Here is a 26976-nt window from a genome sequence, read left to right on the forward strand (position 1 = left end):
AGCTCCAAATTCCACAACATATCTACTTCAAGATACTAACTCTGACCTCCAAAGCCATCCAGAACCTCAAATATCCCTGAACTAATCTCCCGATATCTCCCACCACGTAATCTCCGGTCCCCTCAAATCCTCCTTCTTTCCTCCACAATTGTATATTCCTCCTCCAATCTCCTGCAAGACTTCTCCTCAGTATACCCCATCCTCTGGAATTCTGTGCTTCAACATGTCTGATTATCTCCCACATTCGCAACTTTCAAGTGGAACTTGAAAACACATCTCTTCAGAACAGCTTACAGCCTGTAATGACCCCACTGCCACCTCACCACTATCAGAGCTGATACTTCACTAACACTGGAGCTGCTGCAACCCCAGTCTCCTTCCACATTATCCTGTATAATGTTATGCCGCAAGGTTAGAGCACCTGTCTGTTACTATTAGTTTGTTAATTGTTCTTTCTAATTGTGTTTTGTATTTAACTCCTCCTCATGTACATCACCATAGAACCAATGGTGCTCTAAAAATAAATCTTAATCCCCACATGATCTTCCACCCATTCCTCACCCCTGCCTTCCTTGTCAGTCTACACACAGCAGAAAGCCGCAGCAGTTGGCCCCTGTGTTTTATTATCACCATCTGATATGTGCTGCGGTGACTGTTTGCACTACCCCTCATCCTCAAACAGAACAAATGGTTGGGCATCAGTGCACTCATTCTCTGCCACTTATGGGGCAGGGCCAGGTGTTTGGCACATGGAACCACAGCCAGCGGAGTAATCAAAAAGCAGAAGTGACTGCTGCATGATGTGGGGCTCAGATTGCTTGCCTGATTTGCAAGGGGGTGAGGTGGAAGACAGATGCCCATGGGCTGCAGGTGCAAACTCTGTGCATTTAGCAGGGGACCAGGTGGAATACAAAGCAAAGCAACTGAAAGGCTCTCTCTACTTGTGCTGGCCTTACAATTCATCCAGCAGTTCTCGGCCTATGAAATTACACAGAACATCACCAGAGGTAGGTGTTTAATTCGGGCGTGTAGCAGGCACACATCGACCATGTCCTCTCTCTCCCAGCAGCAGCTACACCACCACCAGTAACACAGCCACATTGCTCTTTTCACCCCCAAAAAAGTTCAGATCACTAAATGGCATCTATACAGAGAGAGAGTGGCCGGCAGATTATTACAATGCCTGTATATAGAGTTCCCCTACAGAGCCTATTTTCAAGGTTCCCCCCCCCAAAAAAAAACAATAAAAAAAAACACAAAAACAGTGTTGGCTACCACCTTCTCTCTTCCACCTACATGGCCATGCCCACCTCCTCCTCAACCTCCTCCTCCATTTGGACCCCTGTCTCCTGGTTCAAGATTATTTTTATTTATTTTTTTTATTCTATTTTTTTAAAGTCATTTCCCTGTCCACATTTGTTTGCAGGGTAATTGTCCTGCTTTTACCCCCTTTTAGCTTCTTTTTGCAACCGCCTAGCCATTACTATGACCATTTTACTGCCAATTTAAAGCATATTAGTACAGATCCCCTTTGTGTTTCAGTTTGGGCTCAAGTTCAGGTCAACTTTTGATGCCCAAACCAAACTTTGAACTACAGTTGGGCCGAACCTGATGAATGTGAACATCCACGGGTTCGTTGATTTATTCCTCCTAACTTGGCAAAAGAAAACAATTTTGAAGACCTCTAGTTACAGATTACCTTTTTGTCAGCAAGCATTTTTAAAGCGTTGTTACATTGTTAACACACAGAATTTGAATTTGTATTTAGAAACAGAATTTGGATTTTATTTTATAATCTAATTTATCTTGACTTAAAAAGAAAAGTAAAGGCCATAAAAATAAACTTCATTCTCTATATTTAAGCCCTGTGAATAAAAAGAAGACTGGCACCGAGTACATTGTGCATTGAATATATGACAGTAAATGTTCCAGCAAAGTCATATTTTTCACTGCCGCATCCATTAGCTGCTTTTATTTCCTGTCACCCCGTGAAACCCACAATATTTGTTTTGCAAAATGAATCCTGAATTTTTATTATTTTATTTTATTTTATCTTCCTAAATGATCGTCTTGCTATATTATTTACTATGCACCCCTTTATCTAGATAAAATAAAAATTGATTTATGTGATGCATTCAGTACACAATGCCTTTTTATGACATAAGCATAAGCCGAGAATCGCACAAATGTTTCAAAAACAGTGATCCGTGTGCAGTGCGAGGATGCGATTTCCTCGCTTCAAATGATCCGTGTGACATCCGTGTGACATCCGTATGGCATCCGTATGCCGAGATTTTCTCGCAAGCTTGCAAAACCGACATCTAATTGATTTATGTGCTCAAATGTTCGGGAAAACATATATACAGTATATATATATATATATATATATATATGTCATTGAGACACATATATATATATTCTGTATTTATATTTCGTTCAGCGCGATATCTGTGAAAAGCCGGTAATTCAGTTGCCGGCTTTTCATTTCTCCTGCCTAAACCCGACAGGATATGAGACATGGTTTTCATACAGTAAACCATCTCATATTCCCTTTTTTTTTGCATATTCCACACTACTAATGTTAGTAGTGTGTATGTGCAAAATTTGGCCGCTGTAGCTGCTCAAATAAAGGGTTAAATGGCGGAAAAAATGGGCGTGGGCTCACACGCAATTTTCTCCGCCAGAATGGTAAAGCCAGTGACTGTGGGCAGATATTAATAGCCAGGAGAGGGTCCATGGTTATTGGCCCCCCCATGGCTAAAAACATCTGCCCCCAGCCACCCCAGAAAAGGCACATCTGGAAGATGCGCCTATTCTGGCACTTGGCCACTCTCTTCCCACTCCCTGTAGCGGTGGGCTATGGGGTAATGAAGGGTTAATGTCACCTTGCTATTGTAAGGTGACATTAAGCCAGATTAATAATGGAGAGGCGTCAATTATGACACCTATCCATTATTAATCCAACTGTCTGAAAGGGTTAAAAAAGACACACACACATTATTAAAAATTATTTTAATGAAATAAACACACAGGTTGTTTTAGTATTTTATTGTTCTCTCAATCCTGCTGCAGACCCTCGCTTGGCAAAATAATTAACCCACAAGATACATACCTTCCGATGATCTTTCACGTCCAACGAGGTAATCCATCTGAAGGGGTTAATTATTTTACAGCCATGAGCTGCGCAAAAGCACTCGCTCGTGGTTGTAATCCCCGGGTAATGAAGGAAATCTGAGTGATCTGTACTTACATTGAGTTGCGGTGATGCGCCCTCTGGTGGATGAACTCATATGAACTCGAGCGTGGGAACTTTTCCAAGGCTGCAGTTCATGAGAACAATGGTCGCGTGAGTCACATGAGCGGTCACGCGACCAATCACAAGACAGCGACGTCATCACAGGTCCTGAACCACACCATCTATAGGAACGGAAGAGAGAGCATGCACCGGAGAGGCGGGAACACTTCGGGGGCCATCAAAGGGTGAGTATATCACTATTTTTTATTTTAATTCTTTTTTTTACCAATTATATGGTGCCCAGTCCGTGGAGGAGAGTCTCCTCTCCTCCACCCTGGGTACCAGCCGCACATAATCTGCTTACTTCCCGCATGGTGGGCATAGCCCCGTGCGGGAAGTAAGCAGATCAATGCACTCCTAGGTGTGCGGAATCCCCGCAATTCCACATTTTTAATGAACATGTTGCTTTTTTTTCCGCGATGCGATTTTTTCGCGGAAAAAAAATGCAACATTTGCACAAAAAATGCGGAATACCCTGTAAATAATAGGAGGCATATGTAAGCGTTTTTTTCGCGATTTTATCACGGTTTTATAGCAAAAAAACGCGAAAAAAACGTGAAAAATCCTGAACGTGTGCACATGGCCTAAGGGTACATGCCGACGATCAGGAATAGTAGTGTTTTGGATGCAGCTTATTTTTTTTACTGCAGTCAAAATGCTGCATTCTACATATGCACTTGTTTTTAGAACTATGCGAATTTGCCTCTAATGACATTCCATTCAGGGAATGGAAGCAGAGTAGACAAAGCGGAGAACAGAAATGAACATGCTGTGTCTCGGAAACTCGCACTGCAGGTCAGTTTACTCTGTGATAAAAAGAAGCAAAGTGGGCATAAGATTTCCATAAATTCCATCCACTGTGTTTCTAATGTAGAACGCAGCATTTTTATAGAAGCGAAAATACGTTGCACCCAAAACACTACTTTTGCCGATCATGGGCATTTACCCTTAGGGCAAATAACTCACTTTCTCTTGAGGCTATACATCATAGGAGAGTGATGTCAGCAAAGCAGGGCAGAGTGGAACATCCCCTATGGGCAACTTCAGTTGAAGTCTACTCATTTGACTGGGAGGATCTTGCCATGAGCATGAGTTTTTCTCAGGTTTAGTATATGCTTTGCTTATGAGTTTTTTGTCAATTAATTACAATTATTACATCAGCTTTTAAAATAAAGAATACAACCTTTCGTGACAGGTCCACTTTAATTTCACCACCTTTACTTCTATTATTCTTTATAGTAACATAGCAACATAGTTATTAAGGTTGAAGGAAGACTTTAAGTCCATCTAGTTCAACCCATAGCCTAACCTAGCATGCCCTAACATGTTGATCCAGAGGAAGGCAAAAAACCCTATGTGGCAAAGAGTAAGCTCCACATTGGGGAAAAAATTCCTTCCCGGCTCCACATACGGCAATCAGACTAGTTCCCTGGATCAACGCCCTATCAAGGAATCTAGTTTATATTAACCTTATGCTTTTCAAGAAAGGCATCCAGTCCCCTCTTAAATTTTAGTAATGACTCACTCATTACAACATCATACGGCAGAGAGTTCCATAGTCTCACTGCTCTTACAGTAAAGAATCCGCGTCTGTTATTATGCTTAAACCTTCTTTCCTCCAGACGTAGAGGATGCCCCCTTGTCCCTGTCTCAGGTCTATGATTAAAAAGATCATCAGAAAGGTCTTTGTACTGTCCCCTCATATATTTATACATTAACATAAGATCACCCCTTAGTCTTCGTTTTTCCAAACTAAATAGCCCCAAGTGTAATAACCTATCTTGGTATTGCAGACCCCCCAGTCCTCTAATAACCTTGGTCGCTCTTCTCTGCACCCGCTCCAGGTCAGCTAGGTCTTTCTTATACACCGGAGACCAGAACTGTACACAGTATTCTAAGTGTGGTCGAACTAGTGACTTGTATAGAGGTAAAATTATTAGACTCTCCTTCCCATGATATATCCCTAATACTTGACTGTAAGAAATATGTGCATTAGGGCCATATTCCTACCACTTCCTTTTCACCAGAGTCCATGTGTAAAAGGCTTTGTGCTCTGTGACTTATATGAAGTCTATGTGTCTGATGATTGATTATGAGAAAATGTTTGTTTTCTGATGTGTAAAAACTGTGTATTAAACTTTGCTTCAAGGTTGTTCTTTAGAAATACTAATGCTAAAACCAGTTCTGTTTATGGGTCGCTCGTCATCGTGATTAATAGTATGAAATGCTTTATACAGTGATGAGGGAAATATGTTGATGACTAATATACCAGGATTGGCATGCTTTCACTATGCTTTATAATTGCACATCTTTTTTTCTTTCTTTGATAACCTGCATTGCAAATAAAGATTGGCTCCGCACAATAAAAGTTTTCTTTCTATAATCTTGAAATTAGCTTTGTGTTCAAATAACATTTTTTTATTCAAGGTTTCCATGAGGTATAAAATTACTAAATGTTTCAATAAACCTGCCACTATCATGGAAGTGATAAAAAATGACATTTTGGAGTAATAAAGAAGGTTGATAAAATATTAAAAGAACTTGTCTCACTTCTATTTGTGCGCAGTAGTCGGCCTTTTGTCATGAGAAGTGATGAGAATATACCAGATAGGCAGCACAAGGTGACGCTTTGAAGCTTGACAGCTCAAATAAATTATCTACGGTTTCACTTGTATTCTTTCTTTCTTGTATACTTCGTTTGCTCTATAATATGTTGGTTCAATTATATTATTTTTAATAGAATAACATTTGGAATTGAGAGTCCTCAGTGGTTGATACCTTTTAATGGCTAACTGAAAAGAAGGTACCAAATTGAAGCTTTCGAGACTACTCAGGCCTCTTCATCAGGCATATTATTTTTTATAGAAACGATACACATGGAAAATATAAAAAAATTGTTTAACGTTTACTGTTTTTTTTTATAACCCGCACTGTCAACATCCATTTAGCCTAGGGTCACAAGAGCATATAAAAGATTGGTTCGATTCTCATCCAGAAAAGTGAAATTATTTTTTTCTCACTTGTCATCCATGTGCTGTCCGTATACAATGCGTTTTTTTATCAGCAGCTATTTATTGTGTTTATTATGACTGCAGACTTGTGAACCATCACAGCGCGCACTGCACTGATTTGCATACATGCAGTCATGTGCTGACTAGACGTGCGCTCTCTTGCTCAATACATTTATATTACAGCGGGGCTGGACACATCTAGTCGAAATGTGGACGGAAGTATGAAAATTATATACTTTCGGTCACATGATTGTCTGCTCTCAGTGCCAGCAGCAAAGAATCCTCACAGAGCGCAGTGCAGGAGCTGTGAGGATTCACAAGTCTGCAATCACATATAGTGACTGTAGACTTTTACCCCAAGGCCGGACAACACCTTTACGTTACTTTCCTTTTTGTCTTGTGGTATTAGATTCTGTTTTTTTGCCAGAAATTCTTCAAAATGGCTCATGTGATTCATGAATTTGGCAACAAAGTAAAAACTGGTCTTTTTTTTGTGACTTTCTGGCACCAAAATACTGATGTGCTCAAAAATACGCTAGGTGAATTGGAGTGACAAATTTTGATAAATCAAGAAAAATTTTCTGGAATTGCTTAACTCTTCCCACAAAGCATAGAAAGCAAAACAAAAACAGGTAAGCAAATACTGTATAAAATAGACGCAAAAAAGGAGCAAATAAAATAGAGAATTGGGTGCAAATAAAGGTGCAAAACATACAAAACTAGCCAAGAAAAAGGAGCAAAGGCAATGATGAATCTGAGTCACTATGTTCAAACAGTGGGTAATATATATACCGTATATATATATATATATATATATATATATATATATATATATATATATATATGCGTACCGTGATCCCACAAGCTCACAATGAGTTCTGTTGTGAATTCTGCTCTTGGGCTCCCTCCGGTGGTTGTTGGTGGTAGTGCAGTTGTCTTGGGGTTGTAATCCTGGGCAGGTGTTTCTGCTGATTTCAGCTCTATTAGGTATTTAGGTGTGCAGGATCCATGAGTCCTCGCCAGTTGTCCATTGTACTTGGAGGGATTGCATCTCTCTCTGGCTCCTCATGCCCTGCTGCCAATTCAGCTAAGATAAGTGTCTGTTTTTTTGTCTCTGTGCACACATGCAGTGTGCTTTGCAATTCAGTGCAATTCATTGTGTTTTTGTCCAGCTTAGACTTTGTTTGGATTTTTTAGTCATGCTGGATTCACAGGAGATGCAGATATACTTTCTATGTCTTTAGTTAGATGTAGTATATTTGTATTATCTGCTCTGGATATTTTTAGGATTTTAATACTGACCGCTTAGAATTCTGTCCTATCCTTTTCTGTTTAGCTAGAAGTGCCTCTTTTGCTAAATCCTGCATTTCTGCCTGCGTGTGTTTTTCCTCTTATACTCACAGTCAATATTTGTGGGGTTCTGTTCTGAGGCAAGATAGAATTCCCATTTCCATCTATAGGGGCATTTAGTCCTCCGGCTGTGTCGAGGTGTCTAGGACGTGTTAGGTACATCCCACGGCTACTTCTAGTTGCGGTGTTAGTTTAGGGTTTGCGGTCAGTACAGGTACCACCTATTCCTGAGAAAGTCTCTCATGCGGCTCCAAGGTCACCGGATCATAACAGAGTTCCACTGCAATCAAGTGTGGGTGTTAGATATACAGCTCTGGCAAAAATTAAGAGGCCACTGCAAAATTTTCAGTTTGTCTGATTTTTCTCTTTATAAGTATATTTTTGAGTAAAAACTAAATTGTTCTTTTCTTCTATAAACTACTGACAACATGTCTCCGAAGTTCCAAGCAATACATTTTGTATTTATTTTATGAAAATGAGAAGTGGTCAAAATAACAAAAAAATGCATTGCTTGCAGACCTCAAGTAATGCAAAAAAAACAAGTTCATAATCATTTAGAAACAACAATACTAATGTTTTAATGTTTGCCATGCCACACAGCTAGGTCAATCAAGGTATGGATGAAGGACCACTGTTGTGAATTCCGTTCTTGGGCTCCCTCCGGTGGTTGTAAATGGCACTTTTGTGAATTCTGCCCTTGGGCTCCCTCCGGTGGTTTTAAGTTGAACTGCTGCTCCTTGGATTTAGCTTAGCAGCTGCTTCCACTGATCGTCTCTCCTGCTCTGCTATTTAGCCTAGCTCTAATCTTCAGCCAGTGCCAGCTGTCAATGTTTCTTGGTTGGATTTAGATCTCTCCTTGGATTTCCTTGATAGTCGGTCCTGTTCAACAAAGATAAGTCCTTGCATGTTCATTTGTTGTCCTCTTGCTGTGGACTTAATCATTCAGCTCATTTTATGTTTTCTCTAGTCCAGCTTGTCAGTATTCAATATTCAGTTAAGCTGGAAGCTCTGGGGAAGCAGATTTTCCCTCCACACCGTTAGTCAGGTGTGGAGATTTTTTGTAAACTCTGTGATGGATTTTTTTAGCTTTTAATACTGACCGCACAGTACCCTTTCCTATTCTGTCTATCTAGTTAGAAGTGGCCTCCTTTGCTAAATCCTGTTTTCATTCTGTGTATGTCATTTCCCTCTCCACTCACAGTCCATATTTGTGGGGGGCTGTCTGTCCTTTGGGAACTTTCTCTGAGGCAAGATAGCTTTCCTGTTTCCATCTTTAGGGGTAGCTAGTTCTCCGGCTGTGACGAGATGTCTAGGGAGTGACAGGAACATTCCACGGCTACTTCTAGTGTTGTGTTAGGTTCAGGAACTGCAGTCAGTAAAGATACCATCTCCTCAGAGCTCGTCCCATGTTGCTTCTTAACCACCAGGTCATAACAGTACAGCTGGCCCACAATGTATTGAATGCATCTCAAAAGAGGGGAAAAAAAAGTTCTGAGCCATTTTTTTTTCTCTGCAGCCTGTTTTGTCTTTTTTTTCCCCTTAATCTCTGGGTGGTTCAGGATTTTGGCGCTGACATGGATGTTCAGGGTTTGTTCTCTCGTGTGGATCAACTTGCTGCAAGGGTACAGAGTATCCAAGATTATGTTGTTCAGACTCCGGTTTTGGAGCCTAGAATTCCTACTCCTGATTTGTTTTTTGGGGATAGATCTAAGTTCTTGAACTTTAAAAATAACTGCAGATTGTTTTTTGCTTTGAGACCCCGTTCCTCTGGTGACCCCATTCAGCAGGTGAAAATTGTCATCTCTCTGCTGCGTGGAGACCCTCAGGATTGGGCGTTCTCCCTTGAGTCAGGGGATCCGGCATTACTTAATGTAGACGCATTTTTTCAAACGCTCGGATTACTGTATGATGAACCTAATTCTGTGGATCAGGCAGAAAAAACCTTGTTGGCCCTGTGTCAGGGTCAGGAAGCGGCAGAAGTATACTGCCAGAAATTTAGAAAATGGTCTGTGCTCACTAAATGGAATGAAGATGCTCTGGCTGCAATTTTCAGAAAGGGTCTTTCTGAAGCCCTTAAAGATGTTATGGTGGGGTTCCCCACGCCTGTTGGTTTGAACGAATCTATGTCTCTAGCCATTCAGATTGATCGGCGCCTGCGCGAGCGCAAGGTTGTGCACCATATGGCAGTGTCCTCTGAGCAGAGTCCTGAGCCTATGCAATGTGATAGGATTTGGACTAGAGCAGAATGGCAGGAATTCAGACGTCAGAATAGGCTGTGTTTTTACTGTGGTGATTCTGCTCATGCTATTTCTGATTGCCCTAAGCGTACTAAGAGGGTCGCTAAGTCTGTTACCAATAGTACTGTGCAGCCTAAATTTCTCTTGTCTGTTACCCTGATTTGCTCATTATCGTCCTTTTCTGTCATGGCATTTGTGGATTCAGGCGCTGCACTGAATTTAATGGACTTAGAGTTCGCCAGATGCTGTGGTTTTTCCTTGCAGCCTTTGCAGAGCCCTATTCCCTTAAGGGGAATTGATGCTACACCATTAGCCAAGAATAAACCTCAGTACTGGACTCAGCTGACCATGTGCATGGCTCCAGCACATCAGGAAGGTTGTCGTTTTCTGGTGTTGCATAATTTGCATGATGTGGTTGTACTGGGTTTTCAATGGTTGCAGGTACATAATCCAGTGCTGGATTGGAAATCCATGTCTGTGACTAGTTGGGGTTGTCAAGGGGTACATAGTGACGTTCCTTTGATGTCAATCTCCTCTCCCCTCTCTTCTGAAGTTCCTGAGTTTTTGTCGGATTTCCAGGATGTATTTGATGAGCCCAAGTCCAGTTCCCTTCCTCCTCATAGGGACTGTGATTGTGCTATTAACTTGATTCCTGGCTGTAAGTTCCCTTTTCAATCTGTCTGTGCCAGAGCATGCCGCCATGCGGAGTTATATTAAGGAGTCCTTGTAGAAGGGGCATATTCGGCCCTCTTCGTCACCGTTGGGAGCGGGATTCTTCTTTGTTGCCAAGAAGGATGGCTCCTTGAGACCCTGTATTGATTATCGCCTTCTTAATAAGATCACAGTCAAATTCCAATACCCTTTACCTTTGCTTTCTGATTTGTTTGCTCGTATTAAGGGGGCTAGTTGGTTTACTAAGATTGACCTTCGAGGGGCGTATAATCTTGTTCGTATTAAACAGGGTGACGAATGGAAAACTGCATTTAATACGCCCGAAGGCCATTTTGAATACCTTGTGATGCCATTCGGGCTCTCTAACGCCACATCTGTGTTTCAGTCCTTCATGCATGATATCTTCCGGAATTATCTTGATAAATTCATGATGGTATATTTGGATGATATCTTGATTTTTTCCAACGATTGGGAGTCTCATGTGAAACAGGTCAGGATGGTATTTCAGATCCTTCGTGCTAACACTGTATTTGTGAAGGGGTCTAAATGCCTATTTGGAGTTCAGAAGGTTTCTTTTTGGGGTTTTATTTTTTCTCCCTCGGCTATAGAAATGGATCCTGTTATGGTCCAAGCCATTCATGATTGGATTCAACCCACTTCTGTGAAGAGCCTTCAGAAATTTTTGGGCTTTGATAATTTTTATCGCCGTTTCATTGCCAACTTTTCCAGTGTGGTTAAGCCCCTGACCGATTTGACGAAGAAAGGCGCTGATGTGATGAATTGGTCCTCTGCGGCTGTTGAGGCCTTTCAGGAGCTTAAACGTCGATTTACTTCTGCCCCTGTGTTGCGTCAGCCGGATGTTTCTCTTCCTTTTCAGGTTGAGGTTGACGCTTCTGAGATTGGGGCAGGGGCCGTTTTGTCTCAGAGAAGTTCTGATGGTTCTTTGATGAAACCGTGTGCATTCTTCTCCAGAAAGTTTTCGCCTGCGGAGCGTAATTATGATGTCGGCAATCGGGAGTTGTTGGCTATGAAGTGGGCATTTGAGGAGTGGCGACATTGGCTTGAGGGAGCCAAGCACCGCATTGTGGTCTTGACCGACCATAAGAATCTGATTTACCTCTGCCAAGCGGTTGAATCCTAGACAGGCTCGATGGTCCCTGTTTTTCTCCCATTTTGATTTTGTGGTCTCGTATCTTTCGGGATCTAAGAATGTTAAGGCTGATGCCCTCTCTAGGAGTTTTTTGCCTGATTCTCCGGAAGTCCTTGAGCCAGTTGGTATTCTCAAGGAGGGGGTGATTCTTTCTGCCATCTCCCCTGATTTACGGCGGGTGCTTCAGGAATTTCAGGCTGATAAGCCTGACCGCTGTCCAGTGGGGAAACTGTTTGTTCCTGATAGATGGACTAGTAAGGTAATCTCTGAGGTTCATTGTTCGGTGTTGGCTGGTCATCCTGGGATTTTTGGTACCAGAGATTTGGTTGCTAGGTCCTTTTGGTGGCCTTCCTTGTCGCGGGATGTGCGTTCTTTTGTGCAGTCCTGTGGGACTTGTGCCTGGGCCAAGCCTAGCTGTTCCCACGCTAGTGGGTTGCTTTTGCCTTTGCCGGTCCCTGAGAGGCCCTGGACGCATATTTCCATGGATTTTATTTCGGATCTTCCTGTTTCCCAGAAGATGTCTGTTATCTGGGTGGTTTGTGACTGGTTTTCTAAGGTGGTCCATTTGGTACCTTTGCCTAAATTGCCTTCCTCCTCTGATTTGGTTCCATTGTTTTTTCAGCATGTGGTTCGTTTGCATGGCATTCCGGAGAATATTGTGTCTGACAGAGGTTCTCAGTTTGTTTCTAGGTTTTGGCGGTCCTTTTGTGCTAGGATGGGCATTGATTTGTCTTTTTCTTCGGCGTTTCATCCTCAGACAAATGGCCAAACTGAGCGAGCCAATCAGACCTTGGAAACCTATTTGAGATGCTTTGTGTCTGCTGATCAGGATGATTGGGTGGCCTTCTTGCCGTTGGCCGAGTTTGCCCTTAATAATCGGGCTAGTTCGGCTACTTTGGTTTCGCCTTTTTTTTGTAATTTTGGTTTTCATCCTCGTTTTTCTTCAGGGCAGGTTGAGCCTTCTGATTGTCCTGGTGTGGATTCTGTGGTGGACAGGTTACAGCAGATTTGGACTCATGTGGTGGACAATTTGACGTTGTCTCAGGAAAAGGCTCAACGTTTTGCTAACCGCCGTCGGTGTGTTGGTCCCCGACTTCGTGTTGGGGATTTAGTTTGGTTATCTTCTCATCATGTTCCTATGAAGGTTTCTTCCCCTAAGTTCAAGCCTCGCTTTATTGGTCCCTATAAGATTTTTGAGATTATCAATCCGGTATCTTTTCGTTTGGCCCTTACTGCCTCTTTTGCCATCCATAATGTTTTCCATAGATCTTTGTTGCGGAGATATGTGGTGCCCGTTGTTCGCTCTGTTGATCCTCCTGCCCCGGTGTTGGTTGAGGGGGAGTTGGAATATGTGGTGGAGAAGATTTTGCTCCTTGGATTTAGCTTAGCAGCTGCTTCCACTGATCGTCTCTCCTGCTCTGCTATTTAGCCTGGCTCTGATCTTCAGCCAGTGCCAGCTGTCAATGTTTCTTGGTTGGATTCAGATCTCTCCTTGGATTTCCTTGATAGTCGGTCCTGTTCAGCAAAGATAAGTCCTTGCATGTTCATTTGTTGTCCTCTTGCTGTGGACTTAATCATTCAGCTCATTTTATGTTTGCTCTAGTCCAGCTTGTCAGTATTCAATATTCAGTTAAGCTGGAAGCTCTGGGGAAGCAGATTTGCCCTCCACACCGTTAGTCAGGTGTGGAGATTTTTTGTAAACTCTGTGATGGATTTTTTTAGCTTTTAATACTGACCGCACAGTACCCTTTCCTATTCTGTCTATCTAGTTAGAAGTGGCCTCCTTTGCTAAATCCTGTTTTCATTCTGTGTATGTCATTTCCCTCTCCACTCACAGTCCATATTTGTGGGGGGCTGTCTGTCCTTTGGGAACTTTCTCTGAGGCAAGATAGCTTTCCTGTTTCCATCTTTAGGGGTAGCTAGTTCTCCGGCTGTGACGAGATGTCTAGGGAGTGACAGGAACATTCCACGGCTACTTCTAGTGTTGTGTTAGGTTCAGGAACTGCGGTTAGTAAAGATACCATCTCCTCAGAGCTCGTCCCATGTTGCTTCTTAACCACCAGGTCATAACAGAGCACCACATCAAATCCCTGTCATGGGCAGCCCAATCTACAGACCTGAACCCCATTGAAAACCTCTGGAATGTAATCAAGAAGAAGATGGATAGTCACAAGCCATCAGGCAAAGAAGAACTGCTTACATTTTTGTTCCAGGAGTGTCACAAGGTCACCCAAAAGCAGTGTGAAATACGGTTGGAAAGCATGTCAAGATGCATGAAAGCTGTGAATAAAAATCATGGATATTCCACAAAATATTGATTTCTGAACTCTTCCTGAGTTAAAACATTAGTATTGTTATCTCTAAATGATTATGAACTTGTTTTTTGTTTTTTTTGCATTATTTGAGGTCTGCAAGCAATGCATTTTTTTTGTTATTTTGACCATTTCTCATTTTCAGAAAATAAATACAAAATTTATGGCTTGGATCTTTGGAGACATGTTGTCAGTAGTTTATAAAATAAAATAACAATTTACATGTTATTCAAAAATAATACCTATAATATATAGGTATATAATACCTATAAACAGAAAAATCAGACAAACTGAACATTTTGCAGTGGTCTCTTAATTTTTGCCAGAGCTGTATGTGAGAGCTGATATCGTGCAGCGGCGCCCATGATCGGTGCTAGCACCAATCAATAGTGACAGCAATATCGCAGAGTATCACAGAGGGAGGGAACTCCCTCTGTGCTCCCAATGGCACACGCGATGTGATCACGTTATGCCAATGGTCTCCATAGTGAACTTGGGCCAAAAATGGCCGCAGAGTCACCCTGGGATGGTGCCCTGTCAGCTCTTTGATATCGCCATGTCCGAAAAGACCGGACCTATGAAAGTGCCCCATTATTTAATCCTTTCAGTTCCATTAAAAAAAGGCAACAAAAATGATGCTTCATTATCATACAGCTGAATAAAAAGTAGAATAAAACGCGACTAAAAAGACCAATCTAATTAAAAATAATATCTATGAAAACGTCAACTTGTCCCGCAAAAAAACAAGCCAGCCTACAGCTCCGTTAACGGAAAAATAAAAAAAGTTATAGCTCTCAGAATAAAATAAAAGTGCCAAAACATTTAAAAAAAACTATATAAATGGGGTATCGCTGTAATTGTACTGAACTGAAGAATAAAGCTGCCTTATCAATTTTACAGGAGCGCCATAAAAAAACACAAAATAATAATTTCTGAATTGCTGTTTTTTGTTCATTTTAACCCCTTAGTGACAGAGCCAATTTGGTACTTAATGACAGAGCCAATCTTTACAATTCTGACCACTGTCACTTTATGAGGTTATAACTCTGGAACGCTTTAACAGATCCCGCTGATTCTGAGATTGTTTTTTCGTGACATATTGTACTTCATGTTAGTGGTAACATTTCTTCGATATTACTTGTGATTATTTCTGAAAAAAAACGGAAATATGGCGAAATTTTTTTTATATTTTGCAATTTTCAAAATTTGTATTTTTATGCCCTTAAATCACAGAGATATGTCACGAAAAATAGTTAATAAATAACATTTCCCACATGTCTACTTTACATCGGCACAATTTTGGAAGCAATATTTTTTTTTGTTATAAGAGTTATAAGGAGTTATAAGGGTTAAAAGTTGACCAGCAATTTCTCATTTTTACAACACCATTTTTTTTTAGGGACCACATCACATTTGAAGTCATTTTGAGGGGTCTATATAATAGAAAATAACCTAGTATGACACCATTCGAAAAACTGCACCCCTCAAGGTGCTCAAAACTACATTCAAGAAGTTAATTAACCCTTTACGTGCTTCACAGGAACTGAAACAATGTGGAAGGAAAAAATGAACATTTAACTTTTTTTTGCAAACATTTTACTTCAGAACCATTTTTTTTTATTTTCACACGTGTAAAAACAGAAATTTAACCATAAATTTTGCTGTGTAATTTCTCCTGAATATGCCGATACCCCATATGTGGGGTAAACCACTGTTTGGGCGCACCGCAGAGCTTGGAAGTGAAGGAGCGCCGTTTGACTTTTTCAATGCAGAATTGGCTGGAATTGAGATTGGATGCCATGTCACGTTTAGAGAGCCCCTAATGTGCCTAAACAGTGGAAACCCCCCACAAGTGACACCATTTTGGAAACTAGACTCTTTAAGGAACTTATCTAGATGTGTGGTGAGCACTTTGAACTCCCAAGTGCTTCACAGAAGTTTATAACGTAGAGCCGTGAAAATAAAAAATCGCATTTGTTTACACAAAAATGATCTTTTCGCCCACAAATTCTTATTTTCACAAGGGTAACAGGAGAAATTAGACCACAAAAGTTGTTGTCCAATTTGTTCTGAGTACGTCTATACCCCATATGTGGGGGTAAACCACCGTTTGGGCGCACCGCAGACCTTGGAAGATAAGGAGTGCCGTTTTACTTTTCAATGTAGAATTGGCTGGAATTGAGGTCGGACGTCATGTCGCGTTTGGAGAGCCCCTGATGTGCCTAAACAGTGGAAACCCCCACAAGTGACACCATTTTGGAAACTAGACCCCTTAAGGAACTTATCTAGATGTGTGGTGAGCACTTTAAACCCCCAGGTGTTTCACAGAAATTTATAACGTAGAGCCGTGAAAATAAAAAATTGCATTTTTTCTACAAAAATTTTTTTTTTGCCCCCAAATTTTTATTTTTACAAGGGTAACAGGAGAAATTAGACCACAAAAGTTGTTGACCAATTTCTCCTGAGTAAGTCGATACCCCATATGTGGGGGTAAACCACCGTTTGGGCGCACCACAGAGCTTGGAAGAGAAGGAGTGCCGTTTTACTTTTTCAATGTAGAATTGGCTGGAATTGAGATCGGACGCCATGTCGCGTTTGGAGAGCCCCTGATGTGCCTAAACAGTAGAAACCCCCACAAGTGACCCCATTTTGGAAACTAGAACCCCCAAGGAACTTATCTAGATATGTGGTGAGAACTTTGAATGCCCAAGTGCTTCACAGAAGTTTATAACGCAGAGTCTTGAAAATAAAAAATATTTTTTTTTCCACAAAAAAGATTTTTAGCCCCCAATTTTTTATTTTCACAAGGGTAACAAGAGAAATCGGACGCCAAAAGTTGTTGTCCAATTTGTCCTGAGTATGCTGGTACCCCATATGTTGGAGTAAACCACTGTTTGGGCGCACGGCAGAGCTTGGAAGGGAAGGAGCGCCATTTTGGAATGCAGACTTTGATAGAATGGTCTGCCGGCATTATGTTGCATTTGCAGAGCCCCTGATGTACCTAAACAGTAGAAACCCCCCACAAGTGACCCCATTTTGCAAACTAGACCCCCCAAGGAACTTATCTAGATATGTTGTGAGAACTTTGAATGCCCAAGTGCTTCACAGAAGTTTATAATGCAGAGTCGTGAAAATAAAAAATATTTTTTTCCACAAAAAAGATTTTTTAGCCCCCAATTTTTTATTTTCACAAGGGTAACAGGAGAAATTGGACCCCAATCGTTGTTGTCCAATTTATCCCGAGTACGCTGATGCCCCATATGTGGGGGTAAACCACTGTTTGGGTGCACGGCAGAGCTCAGAAGGGAGGGAGCACCATTTGACTTTTTGAGCGCAAAATTGGCTGTCGTTTTTGGAGAGCCCCTGATGTACCTAAACAGTGGAAACCCCCAATTCTAACTCCAACCCTAACCCCAACACACCCCTAACCCTAATCACAACCCGATCCATAATCCTAATCACAACCCTAACGATAATCACAACCCTAACCCCAAAACAACCCTAATCTCAATCCTAACCATAACCCTAATCAAAACCCTAAATTCAACACACCCCTAATCCTAATCTCAACCCTAACCTCAAACCTAACCCTAATCCCAACCCTAACCTTAACCCTAATCCCAAACCTAACCCTAATCCCAAACGTAACCCTAATGCCAACCCTAACCCTGATACCAACCCTAATCCAAACCCTAATCCCAACTCTAACCCTAACTTTAGCCTCAACCCTAGCCCTAACTTTAGCCCCAACCCTAGCCCTAACCCTAACCCTAATTTTAGCCCCAACCCTAACCCTTACTTTAGCCCCAACCATAACCCTAACCCTAATTTTAGCCCCAACCCTAGCCCTAACCCTAACTTTAGCCCTAACCCTAACCCTAAATTTAGCCCCAACCCTAACCCTAAATTTACCCTAGCCCTATCCCTAAATTTAGCCCCAACCCTAACCCTAAATTAGCCCCAACCCTAACCCTAACCCTAATTTTAGCCTCAACTCCTCTCTCCTGCCGGCCGACAGATGGCAGCAGAGAGCGGGCGCACTGCGCATGCGCCTGCCATTTTCTTTCCATAGGAAGAAGCCGGCGGGCAGGAGGGGACGCAGGAGGACCCAGGGACATCGGTAAGTATAGCAGGGTCCCTGAATCCCCCTATTTCTCTGTCCTCTGATGTGCGATCACATCAGAGGACAGAGAATTACCGATCGCTTTTTCTTTTTTTTGCGACCGCCGGTAAACAGTTAATTACCGGCGATCGCAAAACAGGGGTCGGTAAGAACCGACCCCAATCATGTTCTTTGGGGTCTCGGCTACCCCCGGCAGCCGAGACCCCAAAGATCCTCTGGGTATCGGCCGGAAGATGATGACGGTGCCCATCGGGTGCCACGAGGAGCACCGGGGGAGACAGGTGAGTATCGGGGGGCTATCGGGGACCCAATTTCTCTGTCCTCTGATGTGCGATCAGAAATTAAAAGGTTTTTTTTTTTTTACGATCGCCGGTAAACGGTTAATTACCGGCGATCGCAACTCGGGGGTCGGTAAAAAAACCCCGAATCATGTTCTCTGGGGTCTCGGCTACCCCCGGCAACCGAGACCCCAGAGAAAATCTGACTCTGGGGGGCGCTATTCACTTTTTCCACAGCGCCGTTAATTAACGGCGCTGTGGTTTAAGTACCCTTAGCGGCCGCCGTTAAAAGGCATATCGGCAGTCGTTAAGGGGTTAAATTAAATGAAAAAATAATTCATGTACCCAAAAATGGTAGCAATAAAAACATCAACTCATCCCACAAAAACATGCTTTCACATGACTCTGTTAGCCAAAATATGAAAAAATTATAGCAATCAAAATATGGTAATAAAAAATAAATTTGGCAAAAAAAGTCTTTTAGTGTGCAACAGCAGCCAAGCATAAAAAAATTTATATCGCACAAGAAACGGTGTAAAAAATAAATAAAACCAATTCTTCAGCTGTTGTTGATTTTTTAATCCTGCCTCACAAAGATCGCAGTAAGTCTCGGTTCACTTTTATCCTGCGCTCGACTCTGAGCGTTTACAGCGGGGTTTCCATGCAAATCTCTGAAAAACGTGATTCAGGCAGAATCCTAGGCGGAAGATTTCATATAATGAGGCAGATGGAGGCACTGTAGATGCCGTATGGCTGCTTATGATGGGTACCTATGATCTAGAGGTGTCTGTCATTTTTAGTGGTGCATAAAAGCACGATTGTCCATAGTTTTGTGCACCTCTGAAAAGAAGAAGATTGCTGAACAGAGGCCAGATGGAGTCAAGAGTAAGGGTACCGTCTCACATAACGATTTACCAACGATCACGACCAGCGATACGACCTGGCCGTGATCGTTGGTAAGTCGTTGTATTTTCACTGGGGAGCTGTCACACAGACCGCTCTCCAGCGACCAACGATGTCGAAGGCCCCGGGTAACCAGGGTAAACATCGGGTTACTAAGCGCAGGGCCGCGCTTAGTAACCCGATGTTTACCGTGGTTACCAGCCTAAAAGTAAAAAAAAAAAAAACGTACATACTCACCATCTGATGTCCGTCAGGTCCCTTGCCGTCTGCTTCCTGCTCTGACTGAGTGCCGCCGTACAGTGAGAGCAGAGCGCAGCGGTGACGTCACTGCTGTGCTGTGCTCTCACTTTCCGGCCGGCAGACAGTCAGAGCGGGAAGCGGACGGCAAGGGACCTGACGGACATCAGATGGTGAGTATGTACGGTTTTTTTTTTTTTACTTTTACGCTGGTAACCACAGTAAACATCGGGTTACTAAGCGCGGCCCTGCGCTTAGTAACCCGATGTTTACCCTGGTTACCAGCGAACGCATCGCTGGATCGCTGTCACACACAACGATCCAGCGATGACAGCGGGAGATCCAGCGTCGAAAGAAAGTTTCAAACGATCTGCTACGACGTACGATTCTCAGCAGGGTCCCTGATCGCAGTAGCGTGTCAGACACTGCGATATCGTAACTATATCGCTAGAACATCACGAATCGTGCCATCGTAGCGATGAAAATGCCACTGTGTGACGGTACCCTAACCCTGCTACAGCATTACAGTAAATAGATCCCTTGGGGATCTTATCTGATTCATGTCACTCTGAGATTTAGATGTAAGCCAGCGTAGAACGCCTGATAAATGTGACTACAAATATTATGTAAAATGTTCCCCACAACAGCTTCAAACTAATCCACAAAAAAGTCACCACTCAGCTCAGTCATCTGTTAACAGAAGCATAGGGGGCTTCCACTTTACTGGTAGCACAAAGACTCTGGAAAAGTGCTATAACTCCTTGGTCCTCAAAAGAAATTCTGCAAATTCTGCACTCCCAAATCAAAATGCCTTCTCCCTTATGATCACCACAGTGTGCCTAAACCACATTTAGTGTCCACATGTTTTTTATTTCTGTAGAGATGACAGCCCACCTAATTTAAAGGTGCATGTTTTCAGAAGCATGAGCTGGGCACTACCACATACTGGTGACTACCACGTACTGCTGACTGCAACGTACTGGGGACTATGAGGGGCATTCATTAAATATTTCCCCTGACCCACTTTCTGTGGACTAAGAGCAATGAAACTTAGCACAGTTATTTGTCCTTTTCTGTATAGGTGCCACCTAGGGACACACATTTTTCACATCTCTTTAAGCAACTGTAAATACCTCGCTTATAGAAGTTGAGAGGTTGCTCCAAAAGCCACTTTGTGACTTCGGAAATCAGAGTCTCATCATCTGGAAAATGCTTGCCCTTCAAAAATAACTTTATTGTTGGAAAGGAGTGGAAGTCTGATGGTGAGAGTTTGGGTGAATAAGGGGGATGAGGTAGAATTGGACACGTGAGTTGTGAACTGGCGCAATGTCTTGCAGAAGGCAAGCATGCGTGAGCATGCCACGTCTCTTGGTTTTGATGGCCTCCCGCAATTTTGCTAGCAGTGAAGTATAGTATGCCCCAGTGATTATGGTATGCTTTGCCAGGAAAACCATCAATACTACTCTGTGCTGGTCACAAAATACTTTGAGCATGAACTTGCCTGCTGAGGTTTGGGCACGTGCCTACTTTTGTGGCGGTAAGTCATGATGTTTCCATTGCATCGACTGAACTTTAGTCTGAGGATCATAGTGATGGACCCAACTTTCATCCTGTGTGATCAGTCAGTTGAAAAATTCCTCCTGGTTTTCTTGGCACACCGTCAATAGAGCCTGAGAGCATTTGACTCTTTCCTGCTTCTGAAAAGGTGTGAGCAGCCAGGGAACCCATCGAGCGGATCCTTTATGCATGTGAAGATGGTCTTGGTTGATTTTTTCCACAGACCCCACACTACTCTTGACATTTTGGGCTAGGTTGCGAATGGTTGCACAGCGATTTTCCAAAATGGCAACCTACACTTACTGGATGGTGTGTTCATCAATAGCAGAGTGGGTTCGTCCTGGAATTGGAACTGTTTGCACCGAAGTCCGACCACATTTGAATTGACGATGTCAGTTCTTGACAACATCACATGATGGGGAATCATCACGATAAACCTCTTTCATCTGATCGAACGTCTTCTTTGGTGTGCGGCCTTTCAAGTAAAAAACTAGATGACTACTCTACATTAAACTGTGTCCATTGTCAAGCTTCACACCACTTCAGCACCTGTAAAATCAAGACTATTATCAGTTGTAAATTGGCATGTAACCTATAGAGACTTATATCATTACACATGTACAGTTTCAGCATCCTGTGATAAATAGAAGTAGGTCAAGGGAAATCTTTAATGAATGCCCCTCGTACAACATACAGGTACCACAATAGTAGTTTGCAATTTTCACTCAGTATTATCCACTGCTGCTTGTTTCTGGAAAACACCCATGGAGTCAAAATTGTCACTACACTTGTAGATAAATTCCCAAAAGGGTATCATTTCCAAAATGGGGTCATTTGAGGGGAAAATCATCTCTTCTCGCACTTATGGGCTCTGTATATGGAGTCTGCAAACTATTCTAACAAAATCTGCACTCTAGGAGGAAAATAGTGCTCCAACCCTCCTGAGTTTTGTCGTATGGCTAAGCAATACTGTACAGCCACATAGGGGGCATTTTTACATTCAGCAGAGATTGTGGGACAATTTTTTTTGCCGTTTCCCAGGGTGAAATTGTAAAATCTTGGGTTAAAACAAAAATTTGGTGGTAAAAATATCAATATTTTTTCTTAACTGCCCAATGGTTTAAAATTCTGTGACACACCTGTGGTGTCAATATGATCACTGCACCCCAGATAAATTCACTGAGAGATATAGTTTGTAAAATGGGGTCACTGCTATTCTGGCATCTCAGTGATTACCAATGTGACATGGCACCCTTAAACCAGTCCGGCAAAATCTGAATTCCAACATGGTGCTTCTTCCCCGGTCCCTGGCCGTCTCACTCTGCTGAAGGCATCCTAGGGGCTCGGCACGGGAATCTGACATCACAGGAAGTACTTTCCCTGACCCGTGCCGCAGCCTAGATGCCTGGATGCGGCCACAGATACAGTGCGCATGCGCCGTATCTGGCGCATTGATCGACCACATCTTTGATTACACACACCTGATACTTATCACACACTATATACACAGCATGCCTGGGTGGTATACACGACCCCCCGAGGAAGCCAACTACGCAAAATGCACGTCTGGGCTTGCGCATTCACTCACTGCCAGCTGCACTCCCTCCCACATGGGTAAGCATTAGAATCCTTTTTCTTTCTGACATGATGAGCAATATGTTCCCGCCTTTTTGGGCTTTGCCCAGCATTTGCTAGAATGATTTATGTACTTTTTTTGCTCTGGGTCACTGTTGTTACTTTCTCTTGCTACTAACATAGTTGTGGAGGCCCCTTGGCGGTTTGTGACGCTCATTGCTTCTTGTCTCCCCCATTTTTAATCTCGTCCTGTTTTTTGTATTTGTGAAACTTGCCCCTATGGACTTTTTGTGAGTGAATTTATATAAAAAAGATACTTTCATATTCAGAATTGTAAGTGTCTCACTCTATGTCATACTATTGTATGTGTCTCTGAGGGTATAACTCCTGGTTCTCTGTAGGATTAAATTTACTGAACTATGTTCAGCTTTTGCCGATTTTTAGGAAAAAAGCTCTGGAATCCGAACACGAATCCAAATGCGCAACGTTCGTGCCGAATTTGCGATTGGCGAACCTTTTCTGAACAAGTTCTCTCATCTCTAAAACAGAGCAGACGGAAGAAAGGATAACCGCACAGGTGATGTGTTCTCATCACATGGGTAGTTACAGATTCCTTAGTCTGCACTGTTTTAGCTACATAGTCTTCTAGTTTATCTGTTTAATAATTCATCCCAGGGAGGTCTTGGTGTTTGACCAAAATGTTACTTTTATTTGGATTGCGGTTCTATTAAAGCTACACTTTCTGCATTGCACTTTTGGAGTGTTACATTTCCTTTTGCACTTATTGAAAAGTCTATTCAGACGAGTTGTCCACATTTCCCATGCACACATGTCAATCACTTCTGTGTGAATAATGATTTCTGTTTAAATTATTCCTTTGTGGCAGAAATGTGTCTTTAAGACAAATAAGTTATGAGGGCATCCATGGTTCTAAATTGTTTTTCTGGCACAGTCCTAGCAACAACTTTTGAGACTTGCATAGACTCTAATCTTTCTGAGAAATGTATTTTAATAATAGAAAGTAATTAACAGAGACAGCAATGTATCTAAAAACTTTATTTGGTACATAGACATTATAGTTAGAGATCCACAAATGAAAAACATTTTTATTAAATAATAACGATAAACATATTAAACGCAACAAAGTTCTGTTTCTTCAGGCTCCTCTTTTAAGGATGTGTCAGACCCAAGAATATTATTAAATAATGGAAAATATAATTTAAAGATTAAAAAGATTATGCTGCCATTAAAGAAAGGGCATAGAATATTTGAAGAGATTATGAGCGCAGCCTGCTGATAAATTGCTCTTGCAGGAGATCTTCTTGTGAGCAGTTTTTTCTGAAAAACAAAATATGACCAGTCAAAAGTATTCACCATGACATGTCATGTTTTTATATGCAAACTGTTAGTATAGCATAGAAATTAAAGCAAAAAAACAGCTACTATTGTACTATAGTTTTTTTGGTTCAACAGAAATAGTCATTTAATGCATTCTACATATACTGTATATTAAGGGCAATTTCTGTGAGAAAAGTACAGCACTTAGAAAAAACTTATGCAACTACAGGGAAAGTTCTGAAATTCCATTACATAGGGATTCCAGAATATCTTTGAAGATAAAAGCCCTGGTAAAGCCTTAGATTCATATGTGAATTATCACAGTAATCATAAAAATAATAAGACAAATCTGATAAGTAACATTTTAGACAGAATGTGCCTGGGTTAGTACCGTAACACTAGGAGTATACATTAGCGCCTGCAACTGAGTGACAACTGCAACTCTGGATTAGTCTTTGTATTCTAATGTTGTCAGAGGCGTAATTTGATGTTGTGGACCCAAAACAAAACCTGTACAACTACCAAGTGATATGTTTAAAACTATGACGTACATACTGTATGATTAAGAAGGTATGACTGACACTTTTATACTCTCTGTACGTATATACCAGGGTTGTTGTAAATGAATCTAATTCTGTCCTTTTCATGCTTTCTATAGATTAAGTTAGACTTTTCTCAACCAATTATTCCTGTCGTTTCCTTCTCTGTGCTGGAGTACAGTACATTGAGACATACATTCTGCTGCTGCACAGTCCCAGTGACTACCTCTCCTTTGATTTATGATTTCCTTTATTCAGGTATCATCAGACAATAGACTTTGCCAGTAAATCAGTGATTACTGCAGTGAAGTTCATGGACTGAAATTGGATTTTTTTCTTTCAAAAATATTCCACATGGGAAAATAGAAGAGCTCCATTATGGCATTATGTTGGTTTGATGCGGCATGATGGGTATGAATTCAAAGTTCAATTTAATATTTTAATGGAAGACTCTATTTTATTCTACAAAGTAAGGTTGGCCATACATATAAGATGGCCTATTGGCTGTATGATGCGTCAGTCGATCATTCGGCCAACTGCCATCCTAGCTGACAATCCCATAAACAGGAGCACTTACAATAATTGGCTCAGCGCCCCGGTGTTCTCTATGACAAGTCAGCCGGCAGCTTATTTTAGGCAGAACAATACGATCAGCAGTCCGAAATAGGACATGCGCAATAGACATCCCTCTCAACCATCAGTCAACCGATGCCTCATATACCATCGACAAAACACTTTGATATTGACAGGCTCATACAACATTAGTCTACTGTGTAAGAGGGCTTCAAGGTAAAAATGTGGATGCTGGTAATCACCCATTCATTTTCCAGCTAATATTTGATCATCTTCCTTGCAATCTTCACTTCAGATGAAAAAAATATGGTGCCAATTGAATTATGTGCATTGAGCATTCACATCACATTCTTTGAAATTACATCCATGATATTTTCTCTGCATTTAGTTGTGTTTTTTTTCTAAATTTTCTATACAGTTTTACCATGATAAATGAAAGCCAAGAGTAAAAGGTTTTTGAAAATACAGCCATTATTGAAGTGTTTGATAAAAGATTGAATGCCATTGTGAATTGAAGGACATATACTTCTCAATTTATAGTTGTCCGGCTATGTCAATTTTTCTAGTCTATTCACATGCTTAAAAGATAGGTTTCAAATAACATGATTAGCCGTCAAAATCCTGTGGTTCTTTGGTGGGTGTTATTATGACATACAAAGTAAATTACATTTTAATGTATATTCAGTTGTATTTAATTCATAGTTAAGCACATTTAGTCAATGCTGGAATGTGTATATTGTGTAGAAAAAGCAATAAATTATATGTGGGTGGAGGAAATATGCAGAAAATTGTGTAATTATAGGATTATATGTTAAAAGACAGGGTCTAAAGCAATGCAGAAAATTCTCAAGTACAAATATAGAAGATATTGCCACTCTGTACTGTAGACTAGTAATTAACTGCACCTTTTATAAAACAGTGAACATTTCAAATATTAGTTTTTCATCATCAAACCTTCTTAAATAAATTAAAATTTCCCTAAGTGTATGAAACAACTAATAATCACTCCCACAATGGTCACTGAAATAACTTAAACAGAAAAAAATAATTTTCAATTCAAATTTACTGAATATCAACTAATGACTAGTGTTGAGCATTCCGATACCGCAAGTATCGGGTATCGGCCGATACTTGCGGGTATCGGAATTCCGATACCGAGATCCGATACTTTTGTGGTATCGGGTATCGGTATCAAAACAACATTAATGTGTAAAAGAAAGAATTAAAATAAAAAATATTGCTATACTCACCTCTCCGACGCAGCCTGGACCTCACCGAGGGAACCGGCAGCGTTCTTTGCTTAAAATGCGCGCGTTTACTTCCTTCCGTGACGTCACGGCTTGTGATTGGTCGCGTGCTGCCCATGTGGCCGCGACGCGACCAATCACAGCAAGCCATGACGTAATTTTCAGGTCCTGAATGCAGAATTAGGCATTCAGGACCTGAAATTACGTCACGGCTTGCTGTGATTGGTCGCGTCGCGGTCACATGGGCGGCACGCAACCAATCACAAGCCGTGATGAAATTTTAAAATGCGCGCGTTTCCTGCCTCCCGTGACATCACGGCTTGTGATTGGTCGCGTCGCCCATGTGACCGCGACGCGACCAATCACAAGCCGGAACGTAATTTTAAAATCCTGAATGCCTAGAATTAGGCATTCAGGTCCTGAAAATTACGTCACGGCTTGCTGTGATTGGTCGCGTCGCGGCCACATGGGTGGCACGCGACCAATCACAAGCCATGACGTCACGGAAGGAAGTAAACGCGCGCATTTTAAGCAAAGAAGGCTGCCGGTTCCCTCGGTGAGGTCCAGGCTGCGTCGGAG

General features: G+C 41.7%; 1 protein-coding gene across 2 annotated transcripts in view; it reads right to left on the minus strand.

Annotated features, from left to right (window-relative positions):
* Positions 1 to 23741: 23741 nt before the first annotated feature.
* The window catches only part of HTR7 (5-hydroxytryptamine receptor 7), a 261610-nt gene continuing 258375 nt past the window's right edge, over positions 23742 to 26976 (minus strand). For both annotated transcript variants that reach the window (XM_077258944.1, XM_077258945.1), the window contains one exon: positions 23742 to 24038. In XM_077258944.1, coding sequence (XP_077115059.1) covers positions 23978 to 24038 — 61 coding nt within the window. In that variant the 3' untranslated portion in view covers positions 23742 to 23977. The remainder of the gene's footprint in view (positions 24039 to 26976) is intronic.

This window comes from Ranitomeya variabilis, chromosome 4 (assembly GCF_051348905.1).
Source record: "Ranitomeya variabilis isolate aRanVar5 chromosome 4, aRanVar5.hap1, whole genome shotgun sequence".
Classification (NCBI taxonomy): domain Eukaryota; kingdom Metazoa; phylum Chordata; class Amphibia; order Anura; family Dendrobatidae; genus Ranitomeya; species Ranitomeya variabilis.